The 18086-nt window shown below is 39.3% G+C and overlaps 1 protein-coding gene across 1 annotated transcript in view; it reads right to left on the reverse strand.

Annotated features, from left to right (window-relative positions):
• Positions 1-6002: 6002 nt before the first annotated feature.
• LOC105980558 (anaphase-promoting complex subunit 4-like) overlaps positions 6003-18086 on the reverse strand; it is a 137392-nt gene continuing 125308 nt past the window's right edge. The window contains 12 exon segments of the mRNA XM_013009448.1: positions 6003-6241; positions 6244-6292; positions 7064-7187; positions 8724-8903; positions 9360-9434; positions 11823-11924; positions 12010-12030; positions 12066-12127; positions 12909-13006; positions 14966-15059; positions 16978-17036; positions 17322-17376. Coding sequence (XP_012864902.1) covers positions 6075-6241; positions 6244-6292; positions 7064-7187; positions 8724-8903; positions 9360-9434; positions 11823-11924; positions 12010-12030; positions 12066-12127; positions 12909-13006; positions 14966-15059; positions 16978-17036; positions 17322-17376 — 1086 coding nt within the window. The 3' untranslated portion in view covers positions 6003-6074.

Genomic DNA, 18086 nt, shown 5'->3' on the forward strand with positions numbered 1-18086 from the left:
TGACTTTATACCCAAAAGAAGCCACCTCATATTACCTATTTTACTGTAATTTCACACCTTTTTCTGCAAGAAATATGCAGGACAAATGGTGTGGAGAAGAGGAGCCATATTCCTAGTTACTCAAGAGACTGAGACCTGGAGGTTAGCAGTTCAAAGCCACCCCGGACAGGAAATCCTCAAGACTCTCCCTCTAATTTATCAGCAAAAAATCAGGTTAGATGCATGGTTCAAGTGACAAAACTCCAACTATAAGCAAGTAAGCCAAGCAAACACAAGGCTCTGAGTTCAAGCCCTACTACAGAGAGAGGAAGTACATTTCAGTTATAAGTTGTGCAGCATTACCCAAATGTCAACACTCATGAACATAGCTTCTAACAGCTGGCCACTCATCTAATGTGAACCCAAACTGAGAAAATGTAATGTAAAATAACAATAATGTTCACTCAGTAACAGGAACTTCAAATGCAGAAATTTTCACTCTTGTTGGAGGATGAGAGCATTCAAATTTAATGGTAGGAACAAGCTTGTTTCCTCATTTTTAACATTTAAATCATTACACACTAGTAGACATAGTTTTCATTTACAGTTCTGATGCAGGACAGATCCATCATCTATACAGCAATAATTACACCTTACACTTCATGTCCTGGGCACAGGGAACAGGTGACATTTATGAATAGTAATGGTTATTACAGCATGGCCCATACACACTCAACTAAGCATCAACTACTCAGCAGAACATAATCTTGTCAGGGCTGAAACGTGGCCCGGAGGGACTCATTTCCACATGCTGCAGTGCATAAAGAGAGTTGGGGTACAATTATGCCTGCTATCATTTAAGCAGATTTATACGAGTGTGAGCATCTTGCAAGTATAATTAACCACCAGTAAAGATCATTTTTCAAGGAAAATAATAACAATTTTCAACATATATATGGGAACAGTTAGTGATCTTACAACTAAAAAAATATATAAACGTAATTTCTAAAAATAGCTAGTTCCTGATTTACCAGGATTAAAGCTGGTTAAAAATGCAGCTGAGGAAAGGCTTTCTTGGGGTGGGTGGGTGGTGAACTAGCAGAGGGGGTTGGGCTAACAAGAAGGGTGAATGGGGAAGACTATGGTGAAAGTACATCCTTTGCATGTGTTTAAATACAACAATGAAGCCCACTGAAATTGTTTTAGAAAGTGGGGCCGAATAACAGAGGGGTAAGACTGACTAGAATATACTGTGTACATGAGTTGGAAATGTCACAATGCACCCTAGCCACAGAATATATGCTTAAAAAATGCTACCCTTGGTGCTAGCTTCATGTCCTAAGAGAGTGGGTATTTTTACTCACTGGTCTGGACAAATCTGGCCTAAGAAGTGTGTTTCATGGGAATTCCTGTTTTCAATATTCTAGCTTGCTCAGACACCAATTAATATATCAACAATTTATTTCCTAGAACTTGCCACTTAAAAAATTAAGTTCCGGCTGGGAGTGGTGGCACACACCAATCATTACGCACCAGGGAGGCTGAGGCGAGAGGATCACAAATTTGGGTTCTAACTGGGTTACACAGTGAGTTCCCATCTGTAAACAGACAAATGTATGTTTGTGAATGGACTATTCCTCATAATGATCATTTCTGCTCTCATGTTATTTAGGTTTGGATAACCTTGACAGTATAATCCTAAGTCCTAGCTCCCTTTGGTCTATGAGAACTAAAACTATGATGGACAGGCAGGAGTAAATGTTGGTATAAATTATCTGTAAGTAGAAAATCACAACTTCAAATGGTGCCAAAGAAACTGACCAGCTCCTATGCAATCAGGCTGCCTGATTTCAATAGCGTCCTTCAGATGCTGTAGTCCATGTCTGCTTGCAGACTTTCCTTAACATGCAGAAATAGCTGGGCACTGGTGGCTCATGCCTGTATCCTAGCTAATCAGGAGGCTAAGATCTGAGGATCATGGTTCAAAGCCAGCCAGGGCAGGGAATTCCATGAGACTCTTAGCTCCAATAAAAGCCTCTTAGAAAACTGGAAGTGGAGCTGTGACTCGACTGGTAGAGCACTAGCTTTGAGCTGAAGAACTGAGGGACAGGGCCCAGGCCCAGAGTTCAAGCCCCATGACCGCCAAAAAAGAAAAAAAAGGCAGAAATATTCAGATAAACTAAGATGCATATAAACTCTCTAGTTATGTTGCCATATAAAGGCTATAGCAACATTTTGTCATGTTTACATTAAAATGTTCTTAATTAAGAAGGCAGAATGAGCTGGGCCCCGGTGAATCATGCCTATAATCCTAGCTACCAGGAGGCTGAGATCTGAGGATTTGAAGCCGGCCTGGGCAGGAAAGTCCCTCTGAGACTCTTATCTCCACTTAACCTCTCAAAAACCAGAAGTAGTGCTGTGGCTTGAAGTGATAGAGCTCTAGCCTTGAGCAAAAGAGCTTAGGGACAGCACCCAGGCCCTGAGTTCAAACCCCACAACCAACAACAACAAGAAAAAAAGGCATCATGTTTTAGCATTTTGCTAAATATAAAATTTTTATTTTGGAAAAAGATAAAAAGCCCAACAACAACCACAACAAAAACTATAAAGACAGAGAATCAGGCTTATCATATTTCTATTTAGTGTTTAAAAAAAGCAGGGGGGGCAAGGAGTATTTTTCAAAGGAACAATACCACATAGACAGGAAAAGGACAACACACAATATGTAGTAAGTACTCATCTTGCTGGGTATTGCACACGTGGCCAAAGATCATGCTCTCAGTAATGCCTCAAGCCCAGAGATGGGCATTCAAGGCCCTACTATGGGAGGCAAGGCATCCATTGCTCCCTCTACACAGCTGGAACTGTGAGGTTCTACTTCCCAGCTTCCTCATCCTGCACTTCCCTTGCCATTCACAAAAGTAATGCAAGAGCAGCACCCACAGCTATATATACTAACAAGGCAGTGTACAATGACCAAATTGGTTCTAAATATTGAAAGCAAAGTAACCAGTGAGGTAAAAAAGTTGTAGCATATATTGAACCACTCAATGATAAATAGGAAATCATTTGTTCTATACATTAAAAGTTAACGAGCTTTAGTTAAGAGGATACATTTTTTCATTTAGATTTAATAAAAAAATTAGTTCCTACTTTTTTTTATATTTGCAAAGCAATAATGGAAAAAAACCCTATTACCCATAGTTAGAAATGACTGAAACTAAAATTTTAATTTTAGGTGACAGCTGGCACATCAATAAGAGTTTGACTGACCCGTCACTTAAGGTAAGAGGCTGGACATTTCTGTTTCAATTTATGCCTGTGCTAAAACCACAGGAAGCAAATATGCATTTATCAAAAGCACTTTAATAGATACAGTACTGAAGCCCCACAAGGCAGATTACCAGACTTAATAAAGAACTGGCTACTTATTGTGACATCATAATTCACTCTAAGTACAAGCTGATATCATTTGTCTCCGAAACCACTGAAGATTGGTGTGGTGAACCTGCAATACATTAAAGTGTCCTATATTCCTACAACCTATCATTTCTCCACAGAGTCTGACAGTTGATCTTTCCTGCTCACAAAAGCTAATCTAAGACATTCTACTCTCTACCATGAGCACTGGTCATTTTGTAAGTTACAAAATGAAAATAACATATTGATCAAGATCAATTCTATTATGAACTCATCTTTTGAACAGCACAAGCCCTCAACACCCTGCCACCCGCAGTGGCTTCTATTCCTTCAAAATATACAAAGATCAGGCCAAGGTAGGTATCCAGAGCACCTGAAAAAGTCCTGTCAAAGGAAAAAAATGACAACAAATTTAGTTCCAAGACAATTGGCTTTGAGATTCTAAATTTGGACATTTCCTTCTATAAAAGAGAGAAATGTTCTGATGGACTGAATAGAAGATACTAGTTTTCTACAGTGAACACTAAAAGATTCAAAAACAAAGAGCAAAAAGTAGACCTATCCAGGGCTGGGAAAGGGGCTCAGTGGTAGAGCACTTGCCTTGCATGCTTGAGGCCCTGGGTTTGATTCCTCAGCACCACATAAGCGAAAAGAAAAAAGCCGGAAGTGGCACTGTGGCTCAAGTGGTAGAGTGCTAGCCTTGAGCTGAAGAGCTGAGGAACAGGGTCCAGGCCCAGAGTTCAGGCCCAACAACCAGACCCCCCACCCCCAAAAAAAGTAGACCTGTCATTTCAAATTTACAGGGAGATCGAATAGAAAAACATTTGATTTGTTCATCTCAGGTTATTTTATTCTAAGATTAAAGCACAAAGAACTGCATTGTTCTGCCAACTCAAGCTGGTCCATTTAGAAATTTTATTATTTTTCTGTGCCAGTACTGGGGCTTGAACTCAAGGCTTGGATGCTGTCCTATAGCTTTTTGCATAAGGCTGGTGATGCTCTACCACTTGAGCCATAGCTCCACTCCTTTTTTGGGTGGTTAACTGGAGATAAGACTTCCCTGCTCGAGCTGGTTTTGAACCAAAATCTTAAGATCTCAGCCTCCTGAGTTAGCTACTATTTACAGGAGTGAGCCACCGGTGTCTGGGAATTTTAGCTGTTAGGTCTCTTATTTCTTAGGAAGTCAGATAGAAACTCCTGTCCTTTTGGTGACATGGGTAACTTCACTTTTTTTTTTTTGCTGGTCATGGAGCCTGAACTCAGGGCCTGGGTACTGTCTCTCAGCTCTTGAGCTCAAGGCTAGCACTCTACCACTTGAGCCACAGCACCACTTCTGGCTTTTTCTGCTTATGTGGTACTGAGGAATCGAACCCAGGGTCTCGTGCATGCAAGGCAAAAGCTCTACCACTGAGCCACCTTCCCAGCCCCTAACTTCACTTTTTTAGTGTAGTGTTCTAGGACCCAGTAAGGGTGCCTCAAGTAAAACAATGGCCTCCTCTGATTTTTACTAGCAGACCCAAACCCAAGTGTTATCTACCAACTTATTAAGCTGACAAACTACTCATCTACCTGGTAGATACCCACTCACACGGTTAGTGTAAGACTTCCTGCTCAAGGATATTTACATGTTTAAGAACTAGTCCTTTCATTTATCAGTGAACTGATAGTAGAATTCATGCACACTGGAAGCTCCTAAGCATTAGGAAGACAATAGAAGCACACCTGTACTAACTCGGGGTTTTATTTAGTTCAGCCATTCTTCTCAGATTCCCAAGTTAGCCAATCACCCAAACAGCTATTTCAGGTCCTTGACCAAGTATTCTCAGCGGGGAAATACATCTAAACATGGCTGTTTCAAAGCAACTCTGATATGCATACGGAAACACAACAAGAAAACTAATCATGTGGGTACAGTGTATTTGCTATTTAAAGTTTTTGAGGCAAGATTCATTTTTTTGGCTATCAGCTGATTCATTTTAAAGGACAGCATTAAAAGTATTCTAGAGATCAAACACGATTTAGATTAAAAACCTAGAATAATTATTGTCCAATAGAATGCTTAAAAAATACTAAATATACAAGATTTTCAGTGAGAAAGGATTACTGAATTTCTCAGACAGGAATTCTGAGTAACTTTTTGAGAGAGGAGATTGACCAATTTTTCATCTCATCAAATTGGTGGGAATTTTTTTGGTGATGTAGCAGTACTGGGGTTTGACCTCAGGGCCTTACACTTTTTAGACAGGTGATGTACCACGTGAGCCACAACCCTAGCACTTTTGGCATCACTTTTCAAATAGAGTCTTAGGTGTATGCCCAGGTCAGCATCACCATGCCCAGCTTTACTGATTGAGATGTGGTCTTGAAAACTTTGCCCAGGCTGACCTTGAACAAGGATCTTCCAAATTTCTACCTCCTGAGTAGCTAGGATTACCAGGATGAGCCACCACACCTGGCCTCTTCATTTGTGTTTTCTTTACACATTATTAAAGACTTCTAACAAAGAGAAAGTATTACAATGGCCATCCTACTAAGAGAAGGTGATACAAAATATGAAAAAGTTACTGTTTATTTCTTTGTTATACAAAGAAAATTAAGCACAGCCCAAGATGTCTCAGTCCATCTTCTGAGTCCTTTCTGCCACAGTAACATGTAATAAACAATGGCAAGTTGGATTATGAGTCCAGTTCAGGGTCAAGCTTCTCCACTTTGACGACTATCTCTGGGGCTGGAGCATCAGCAGAGGCCTCTGTCTCTGACTCGGACAGCACTTCCTCCTTGATCTTCACAGGCTTACCACTGGCTTCCTCCTCTTCATCTGAAGACTCATCCAGTTCCCATTGTCATCGATGTCCATTCCAAATACTCTTACATGATGGAGACTTGAACTTAACTAAAGAAGAAAAGGCACATTAATGTGTGTGTCTCTGTGTGTATGTGTGAAAGCGCACATGCACCTGGAACTGGGACTTGAACACGGGGCCTGAGCATCTTTTGCTCATAGCATTCTAGTGGAGCCACAGCTCCTGAGCAGCTAGAATTATAGGTATGAGCCACTGGTGTCAGGAGTCACATTAACAATTTTCTAACTAATGGCTTTGCAAACAAATTTTATAAAACGAAGCAGAAATCAGAATCTTTAAGCAAAGAATAGTTTTATAGGAAAGTTATATTTTTAACAATTTACTATAAAATCACCCAATTACACCTTCATTTTATATAAAAGGATCTCCACATACTACATGGTGAATTTATGGAACCTAGAACCCAAACTATTTTTGCCAGTCCTGGGGCCTGAATTCTGGGCCTGGGTGCTATCCTTTTGTTCAAGGTGAGCACTCTACCACTTGAGCCACAGAGCCGCTTCTGGCTTTTTCTGTACTTCATTGGAGATAAGAGCCTCATGAACTTTCCTGTCTGGGATGGCTTCAAACTAAGATCCTCAGATCTCAACTTCCTGAGTAACTAGGATTACAGGCGTGAGCCACCAGCACCTGGCTCTGAAATTACTCAAAGTTTCTCCAAACAAGAAAACAAAATAGCTAGCCTGCTGCTTGCTCAGTTAACTGAAACCAAGGGACAGAATGACAACCAGAGAAGGAGCCTTGGAGATGACATGCTTGAGTACACACAGGATGCTGCATAGAAACAAAGCCATACTCACCATACAGGACACTTTGTGAAAACCATTCCCAGCAACGTACTGAGCTTTCATGCTCTCCAGTAACCGCCAGTGCTTCTCAAAGTGCAGGATGTGTGTGGGAATAACACTGCTTTGTTCATCTAGCCTGGAGGAAAAACCAGTCCAGGAATCAAACAGGACCTCCACCTCCCACATTCACTAAAGGAGGGGTTTGGGGCAACTGGGGCCCTACTCCCACCCACACTCCATTCCCAGGTGACAAGACAGTCTGTAAAAATACTACATTCCACAGAGCCTTGGCTTCATTTTAGTAAGGTCTCGGTGCCCTTTGTTTTTTGGGTGATGGGGAGGGAGGATACAGTACTAGAGATTAAATTCAAGCCTTGCAAAACTGAGCTGTGCACCCAGTCCTCAATTCCCTTTCAAGGAGAGCAGATGCCCATGTTTTTAAATTAAAGAAGGGATCTCATTACTTTAAATCCTCAAGCAACTAAAACTATCTCCTAGAACTGACTTTAGACTCTGCAATAGAACTGGGGTCCCAATTCTGGAAAATACTAAAGGAAAGTTTACAATTATTAGTGACAGTAAACTAAAGTTAATGCTATCCTTTAAGACATAACTCAAATGAAGTCCTCTTCTCCATTCCAAATAATTCCTCATCTTATTCTAGCAAAAATTCCTAGTTTAATATTAAAGCAAGGGACAAGACAATGATTAAAGTCGGCACATTTTTTTCCGTTTTTTAATTTTTGAGGTAACATACAATTGTAACATTAGGAAATTTGTAACATTTGGGAAGACTTTATAGCATGAAGGAAGACTTACCTTCTTCTGATTTTTTTCATTTCTGGTGTAGATGATCCTCCTAAATTTAATAGCAATTAGTCTCCTCCTCCCCTTTTGTTTGGTGGGTTTCAGTGTCTTGTATGAAGTTAGGATTTTAAAAATACAAAGTAGGAAGCCAGGCAGGCACTGGTGGCTCATTCCTGTAATCCTAGCTACTCAGGAGGATCATGGTTCATGCAGGAAAGACTGTGAAACTCTTATCTCCAATAAACCACCACAATACTCAAAGTGGCACTGTGGCTCAAGTGGCAGAGTGCTAGGCTTCAGCTGAAGAACTGAGGGACAGCACTCAGGCCCAGAGTTCAAACCCCATGATGGACAAAGAAAAAAAAAAAAGCAGGAGGTTTTCTGCTCAGCTGTCTGTATGGGTAGACCAGTAACTAGAAAACCATTGCCTAATTAAGAAATGTACGCATTATCCTGCCCATGCAATTGTAACCCCTCTGTACAGTATGTTCACAAATAAAAATAATTTTTTTTAAAAAAAGAAAACCATTGCCTAGCATATCTAAGAAACTGGAATTCTTGGCACATGGTAAATATAGCTAAATATCAGCTAAGCCTGGTAGCATACAACTGACAACTCAACACCTTGGAGACCAAGGTAAGAACTTCATGAATTTGAGACAAGCCTGGCTATTTCAAGGCAAGGCAACGTGAGATACACAATGGGACACTTTAAAAAAATTTTTTGGTGGTTCTGGGGTTTGAACTCAGCACCTGGTACTCTACCACTTGAGCCACACTTCCAGCTCTTTTTGAGATCCTATCTTTAAAAAAATAAAGCTAACTTTTACCACACAGACCCTCTACCACTAAGGTAGTTAGTTACCTTGTGGCATAAGTTCTAGTGAATTGGTACTTTGCAGCATCTTCACTGTTATACACAAACAACAATGGCAACTGGACCAAGAGTCTGTCTCTTCCTTCACATCCCATGGTGTCTTTAAGAATGACTGTTAGAGTTTCATCATCATAAAACTGGGCATCTAAACAGCTGTAGTTGCTGGAAGTGAGATGTGTTTTGTTATATCAGAAATGATCATAACCAATGAAATACAGTATGTATAACATTATGCTGACACTAAGCAAAAACAAAATAATTTAAAACCGTAGGTGATATTCCCTGCAATGACAAAACACCTTATCAGTTTATACTTTTATATCAATTTTCACAAATATAACTAGTTATAACAAAGTAAGTAATCAAGATCAAACAAAATGATCTGTGACATTTTATCACAGTTCTAGAAAACTCTGGACATAAATGGCTAGGCCTTAAACCTGTGAAAATTTCATGAGTTATACCTTATATATAACTGAGTGAACAGAGCTAATAAGAATCAAAGTAAAAGAAAATCTGCCCCCCTACAAATGACAGAGCCCCTTTGTTGACAGCACATCTGACATAGCACTGACTACACATATATCCCACATGCTTCTGTCCCAAATCAGGCTTGGGCATTATCTTCTTTTGACTTTTTCACTTGTAGAATAGGTGAAGCTCCCAAATTTCACAGCAATTAGTCCATTACTTACAGATCTTGAAGAAAGAAAGGAGAGAGGGGAATGAGACCCTCTGGAACAACTACATAGCCAATAAATCTAAATGCTTTAACAAACATGACTGGCAATGTTAGCACACCTATCTAATTCCCAAATCCCAGACCAACACTACCACTTCCACTCCAGAATACTATAACTTAAACACTTAGTCAGGCAAACCAGCTTGGTTTAAAATCTTAATCACTAAGTAGCTAAAGGCCATAACTAAGGACAACTAGCATCTTGAATTCAAAAATTCCCTTTAGTGGAGGTTCTCAAAAGGCACATAGAGCTCCCCTATGACCCAGCAATCACCTGCTGGGCATTTACCCAAATGACCACAAAGAAGGCCATACTAAAGCTACCAGCACAACTAGGTTTATCGCCACATTATTCACCATAGCTAACATACGGAACCAACCCAAATGCCCTTCAGTAGATCAATGGATCAAGAAAATGTGGTAAAGCTGGGTGCCAGTGGCTCATGCCCGTAACCCAAGCTACTCAGGAGGTTTAGATCTGAGGAATGCAGTTCAAAGCCAGTCCAGACAGGAAAGTCTGTTACTCTTATCCTCAATAAACCACCAGAAAACTGGAAGTGGCACTGTGGCTCAAGTGGTAGAGCACTTGCCTTGAGCTGAAGAGCTGAGGGACAGTGCCCAGGCACAGAGTTCAAGTCCCATGACCAACAAAAAAGAAAGTGTGATACACATATGTATACATATACATATACATACCAGCACAACTAGGTTTATCGCCACATTATTCACCATAGCTAACATATGGAACCAATCCAGATGCCCTTCAGTATATCAATGGATCAAGAAAATGTGGTAAAGCTGAGTGCCAGTGGCTCATGCCCGTAACCCAAGCTACTCAGGAGGTTTAGATCTGAGGAATGCAGTTCAAAATAGGTCCCATGGTTTCCCTTACTTGCAATAATTAGTATACATCCAGGATAATTTTAACAAATGAGAAAAATAGCTCAAGAACTATGTACATATGACCATATAGGATGATGCTAAGCAAAATGAACTCCAAGACATGGAAACATGAGGTTTTTCTTTGTTGTTGTTGTTTTTGTTTTGTTTTGTTTTTTGGGTCTGTTTGTGGGGCCTGAACTCTAGGCTTGGGCAGCTCAAGGCTAGTGCTCTACCACTTGAGCCACAACGCCACTTCTGGCTTTTTTCTATTTGCTTATGTGGTGCTGAGGAATCGAACCCAGGGCCTCAGGCATGCAAGGCAAGCACTCTACCACTGAGCTACCTTCCCAGCCCTGTTGTTTTTGTGTTTGACGTACTATGTACTTTTTGTTTCTTTGGTGTGTTCTTCCCCCTATGGTTTATCCCCTATTGTCACTGTATTTGATTTTGGTACCCTGGTATTGTATATACATTTATCTGAATTAGGGAAGAGAAAGGAGAACAGAATCGTGAGACAAAGGACAAGGGGGATCCAATACAATAGCCATATTCACAAGTCAATATGTTGGAAATGATCTGTACAATTTGGCAAGTGGGAGGATTAGGGAGGGGAGGGAAAGGAGAAAAATGAGGCAGGGGGTAACAAGTTAGACAAGAAATATACCTATTATCTTACTTATTAACTGTAACCCCTCTGTATATCAACTTGACAAAGAAAAAAAATCCTTTTAGCCATGTGCTGGTGGCTCATGCCAGTAATCCCAGCTACTCAGCGCTGAGATCTGAGGATCATCATTTGAAGCCAGCCTGGGCAGGGATCCAGGAGACTCCTATCTTCAATTAACCACCAAAAATTCAAAAGTGGAACTGTGGTTCAAGTGGGAAAGCAATAGCCTTGAGCACAAAAGCTCAGGGACAATGCCCAGAGCCTACGTTCATGCCCCAGACTGGCACACACAAATAAAATAGTACCTCCGTAGTGAGACTTACAACCATTTAAAATGCTAATGGAACCCTGAATACATTTGATTTTCAGAATGTTTACTTTGGAATCTCAAAAAGTCTCTGTGGGCAAGATCTCTTATTTGATGAAAGATAATTAACCTAAAATTTAAAAAAGCCTTTCTATAAAGTACTTACTAACACAGTTTTGAATCGCTAAGTGTTCCTTAGATATAACCCAGGTCTGCTGTCATTTTCCTAAACCTATTTAAAAAAAACTTATATACGAGGCTATATACTAATAGAAAAGTTAAAACTCTAGAACAAGAAGGGATCAAATAGCTTCTCAACTCAGCATTACCATCTCCCAGATGTGAGAACTGAGAATACTGAATGCAAACCTAAAGTCATGAGGCAGCTTTGCTGAAACCCAAAATGCTGGAAGGGAAGCTGAATAGCTTATTATTATTACAAATATTAAGCTCTCATCTCTTCATTTCAAACTTCAAAGGAATACTCACTGGGAAATATCAGTATGCCTTCTTAAGATACATATTTTATACAGCGATTCTTCTAAAATAGTAAAAAGAAGGTACTATAGATTTGAACTTTTATTATTCCACCTAAGGAAAGAAAAGTAATGTATTTAGCTATTTAAGTTTAGAACAAAAACTACTGTTTACACAAGATGAGGAGACACACACTTACAGAAAAGGAAATATGAGCAATCTGGCTGCTAAATTATAACAGGTAAAGAAGATTACCTTTTAGCATCTCTATATAATGGAATACAGATGGCTTGATTCATTGATTTTCCAATTACATCCTACAGAAAAGCAAGATTTGGAAACATCATTAGAGAGAAGGGTAGCAGCTAGTGGTGAGGAGCCTGCTTGGCCTGTGCTAAAGGACCACTCCCTCCCTCTGGTCTCATGACATCAGTCACTGAAAGACACACAAGCTCTGGGACTAAGACTGTAATGAGATTGATCTGGGGGGCAAATGAAACACTAAAGATACTTTACTAAGACAATAATTTTTAAATTTATGTGAGCAGAAAATAAGGGAGGGGGTTACACTGTTCAAAAAGAAGTGTACAGTATTCAGTACCTGACCTATGTAACTGTAACCTCTCTGTACATAACTTTTACAATAATTTTTTTTTGTCGTTGGTGGGGCTTGAACTCTGGGCCTGGGCACTCTGTCCCTCAGCTCTTCAGCACAAGACTAGTGCTCTACCACTTGAGCCACAGTGCCACTTCTGATTTTCTAAGTGGTTTATTGGAGATAAGTCTCATGGCCTTTCCTACCCTGGCTGGCTTTGAACTCGATCCTCAGATCTCAGTCTCCTGAGAAGCTAGAATTACAGGCATGAGCCATAAGTGCCTACCTTATAATAATTTTAAAAATACATAAAGTAAAATAAATTTATATAAGGAATTAACTATGGATATAACCAAGCCATAAGAAACTGCCAATTTTGACAATCAAAACCAGTTGAATATCAGCATTTTTACAATTTATCCTAATATCTATGTTCATTTACATAGATGAGACATACTATACTCTTGTTCCCACACAAAGACGTGCATTTCTTCCCAACTTACTGCTGGCATTTGCAAACACTGATCAATAATGGTTTCCATTTGCCTTTTCACAAAATGCAATGATTTTCGAGTATAATAACGAAACAGCAAAGGGCTTTCTGGTTTCAGACAAAAACAGAAACAAAACAAAAACTATAGCAAACCAATGATTAGGAGAAAATAATCCAATGTCAGAGGCAGTCCATAGTTTTTCATGGTGGAATTCTCATTATACTTTCGACATACCTTGTTAAAAAAAATGACCAGAATCTCCCTTCAATCCAGCCCACTTAACACAACTACATTCGCTTGGTCCTTCTCAAGCTTAGTCCTACACCAAAGCCCAACAGTAAAACGCTATTGGCTATTAGAAAAATGGAAGGCATTGGAAACCATAAGCTATGTACTGAAACCTGTTCTTTCTTCTCAACTCTGCCACAATGTGATAGCAGCAGCAGTCCAGGCAACTCTGCCACTGCTAGCTTTGTTTCTTTTTTGCTGTTGTATTCAGTATGCTTTTTATTTTAAAATGGTTTTTTATACAGTATTACAATATCCATAAGAACTCATCGTATTCTCCAACTTAAAAGGAAAAAAACAAAGAGGCCTACTGGTCCTCTAGAACTGCCTGGGATGAAAAGAGCTGTGAATCAAGCTGTGACTCAGGCCCACCAGCTCAAATGGCTCTGAAACTGTCTCTCCCACACTCAGAACTTCCCTTCCCAGCTGTGTTAGGTAAAAAAATCATCATTTCAGCACTTTAAGGTTCAAGAGGTGACATACTGGGTATTTACAGAAAAACATATTGCCTTTGTCCCCAGTTCCCAAAACTCAGCTCCTGAAACCCAGGAGATTTCCTGAGTAGTAAATGTGATGGCCAATTTTAATGTGGTCACTCTGGCAGGTTCCTGCAAAGCCTCAGGGTTGGGTGGGGTGGAAAGACTATGCCTTAACCAGAAGATTATAACTTCCAGCTCCATCTGCCAGACTGCAGGAAAGGAATAGGGGTTTGGGGTTGAATTTTATCCCAGTGACTTAATCATTATAATGAAGCCTCCATCAAAAACCCAAGACAAACTGGGAGAGAGTAAGGGAAATGGTGACATTGTCAAAATAATAAATGTAATCTTTACCTGCCTTACATAACCATAACCATATAACCTTTCTTTTCTTTTTCTTTTTCTTTTTTTCTGGTCCTGGGGCCTGAACTCTGTGCCTGGGAGCTGTCCCTCAGCTCTTCAGCTCAAGGCTAGCACCCTACCACTTGAGCCACAGAGCCACTTCCGGCTTTTTCTGCTTATGTGGTCCTGAGGAATCAAACCCAGGGCCTGATGCATGCAAGGCAAGCCCTCTACCACTGAGCCAACTTCCCAGCCCACCATAACCATTCTTTACTAACCTTCTTAATAATTAAAAAAAAGACACTGGGGAGGTTTGGATGGCTCCCTGGTTGATGAACATGTTGAGTGCTGGGAGGATCTAAAAGCTGTGGCCTCTTCCTCCACACCAAACCCTGAATGATGTTTTCTACTGGGCTATGCCCAAGTTAAATTTTTATAACAAACAGTCTGGAAAGGAAAGCTGAATGTGTTCCTGAGCATTGTACATCATTCTGGAAGCTATGCCAACTTAAGGGGGAAAGTTGTGGACACATGCCCCATAGTCAAGTCCCACAGAGGTGTGGGTAAGGGAACCTAGCTCTTGGGACTGATGTGATGTGAGGAGTCTAGCGGACTGAGCCTTCCTCCCCCTGGAGGCTAATGCTCATTGTGGGTGCTCAGTGTCATAACTGCAATGAATTGCATTGCAGGACCTTCAGCTGGTATCATAACTGGCTGGTGTCAGGAGGGAAAAAATAATTTTCGTGTCAGCATAGTTAATGTACCACAGCACAGTTAATTTCAGGGTGTTTTCTATCTATCATGGTGACATCATACTCTACTTGTTAAAATGCTGTTCTCTAATCAAATAAAATGGACATGCCAAGTAAGCCTGAAGAAATTAGACAAATGTTGAGGCTACTCTTTAATCTCAATTACGTATAAACATGGCCAACACCTGCTTGGTTCATAAAGTACCTTTAAGATGGCTGCTGTTTTGGAGGAAGTCATACCACTGGTTTCCTTCCGTGTTAGGGGGTGACACAAGGTCCTCATCTTCATCTTTCCAATACTAAAAATACAGTTAAATTTTTTTCAGTTAATCAATGATTCAAGATCTAACCTGTATTTAACATTATTCTAGTTAGTAAGTTATCTTGTTATACTGCCAGGTTCTCTGAAGGTACATTATTTTTCTAAGTGAGGTGACAAATTCTAGACAACATGCAAATGACTTAAATGGTCAGAGTACAGTAAGTGTAGAAACCAGAGTTTACATTTTGTGGCTCATTTTCAAGATATATTTTAACCTTACCTATCAGGGCTATATTTTAGTTTTACAAGTACCAACTGACAGTATGCTCCATAAGGGCAGTTCTCACAGTGTAGCCCCATCCCTGAGAGTGTTCAGCATGCTTCCATTGACTACAAGGTTAATGCCAGCTTTAGTGCCAAGGTGTCACTTGCCCTTTCACGGTGTCAACATTTGCACGGAAGGTGTGGAAGAAAGAACAGCCAGTACCTGCACCCCTTACCTAGTGGACCAAATTCTTGTGTTCTTTGTCACATATTCAGTTTCATTTACCCTGATAGAACTATTAAATTGTTAATTCTCAAGTCTTGATGGCAGATCTTTTAACGTTTTTTGAGACAGAGTTGGGAGGCACACAGGGGTGATTTTACAACACATCAAAGCATGCAAAGTTGTCTTGAAGAAAGACTGAAACTATCTTGTTTCAGTTGTAAAGGCAGACATTTTGTAAAAAAATGACATTCCGGGGGGAGGATGGGAAGGGATGGGAAGGGGAAACAAAGGAGGAGGCTACAATGCTTGATAAGAAATGTACTCATTATTTTGCCCATGTAATTGTAACCCCTCTGTACAGTATTTTCACAATAATAAATAAATAAAAATTTTAAAAATGACATTCAATTTTTACTTGGAAACAAAAGACTAGGGGACAAACTGATTCTTCATACTTAGATGTTTGCAAGGTATTTTTTAATTTTAAAATTTTTATTTATTTTATTAAGTAGATGCACAAAGGAGTTGCCATTGTACAGCTTATGGACAAATATGTCTTGGTCAATGTTACCCCTTTGAACATGCATACTCATCCATCCCTCTACCCCCTCAAACTCTTACTTTTGGGAGGTATTTTCTTGAAAATAAAGTGACTTTGAACAAAAGAACCTAAAATATTTATTGCAAATAACATTTCAGCTAAACATGTTTCTAACGGCCTGTAATTCTAGCACTTAGAAGAGGATGAGGCAGGAATATCACAAGTTTAAGGCCTATATAGCAAGAGCCTGTCTCAAAAAAAAAAGCAACTTTTAAGCAAAACTCAAAATGTTGGCACCTGCATCTGTTACTGAGTGCCTGACAGCTTCACAGTAACTAAAGACTCTGATTAGAGTAGACTGAAGTCACCTGATATTTATAATGTATAATGGAAGGTGTCCGTACTTAAAAAGATCTGTAAAAGCCAGAGAACCAATATTTCTAAAAAGACCAAGATATGATGCTATGAAAACAAGCATGAGTAAAAGTCCCTTTCAAAGTGCAGGGAAGATGGAGAGATTTTTAATGAAATTTAGTATGAAGTGTCTACTAACCCAATTTTAGATTCCACATTAAAAACTTCCAAGAGACCAACACTTGGAAGGATTTTGTATAATATTAAAGAATATCCTCAGTTACAGGACAAAACTAGTTCAGTACTTTCTCCTTTCCAAGGACACACACCTGCTTGAAGTTAGATTTTCCTTATATACATTAAGCAAATTAGCATATTAAAACAGAATAAACACATAGGTAGACATTAAAATTAGCTGTCTTCTATTAAGCTGGACATCAAAGACAGCTGAGAAAATACACAACTATGCCAATTATACTGGCATTATATTATTTTCCATAAACTTTAGATAATATGAATTAACAGTACAAAGTCTTAATATTCAAACCAAGTTCAATAGAAAGCCCATACCTGACCAAATTTTTCAACATTAAAATATTTTCCTTTTTGATTATAAAGGTCTGGAGCCTAGAAAGAACAAACATAGTTTATTTCTAAAAGCTCAAAATATTAAGAAAATAATCTTAAATTTAACAAACTCAATATGTATTTTATAAAACAGCTATCCATTGCATTTAGTCTTTTGCAGACTGTGAGATACATACAAACAGAAGTCTACTTACAGACTATATGTTTAGTCTTTTTAAAATTAGACTTTTTAAAAAAGTAATTGCTAAATACTTTTTAATCATGAACCATGTTTGCTGTGATTATTTTCAAAGTGGCTAAATTGTAAAAATAGCTATTTCTTTCTTCATTGAAATGTTCAGTAAGAAATTCAGCAACAAATGTGATATCTTTCTCAGTCATCTATTAACAAAAAGGGGCAAAAAGAAAACAAATCAAGGTAAAAAGTAAGCTTCCCAATAATTTGCCTGAACCCACAGTTTGGGCCTGGGTGCAGGTGAGTGGGCTGTGGGGAGCAAGGAGGAGGCTGGCTGTTCTTTGAGCTCGCTCTTCAGGGAATGCTTCTTTCCACATCCTCACAGAAAGAAACTGCTCATTTCCAGGCTTCAACTTAGGTACAATATTTAAGTACTTATATTTCAAGAAAATAAAAATGCATTTAAGAGTTAAGACATAAGATATAGAACCAACCCAGATGCTCCTTAGTAGATGAGTGGATCAAGAAAATGTGGTATATATACACAATGGAATTCTATGCCTCCATCAGAAAGAATGACATTGCGCCAATTGTTAGGAAATAGAAAGACTGAAAGTAGCGCTGTAGCTCAAGTGGTAGAGCACTAGCCTTGAGCTGAAGAGCTGAGGGACAGTGCTCAAGCCTCACGACCGACAAAAAAAAAAAAGGAAATGGAAAGACTTGGAAAAGATTATATTAAGTGAAGTAAGCCAGGCCCAAAGAAACACAGGTCCCATGGTTTCCCTTATTTTCAATAACTAGTATATGTCTGAGTCAAGCCGAAAAGGTCAGATAAGTTGATGTTAGGGAAATGAACCCTAAGATATGTATCAAATGTTTTTTTTCCTTTCATGTTTCTATCACATTTATAAGATTA

The sequence above is a fragment of the Dipodomys ordii genome, unplaced genomic scaffold (genome assembly GCF_000151885.1).
Source record: "Dipodomys ordii isolate 6190 unplaced genomic scaffold, Dord_2.0 Scaffold10, whole genome shotgun sequence".
NCBI lineage: Eukaryota > Metazoa > Chordata > Mammalia > Rodentia > Heteromyidae > Dipodomys > Dipodomys ordii.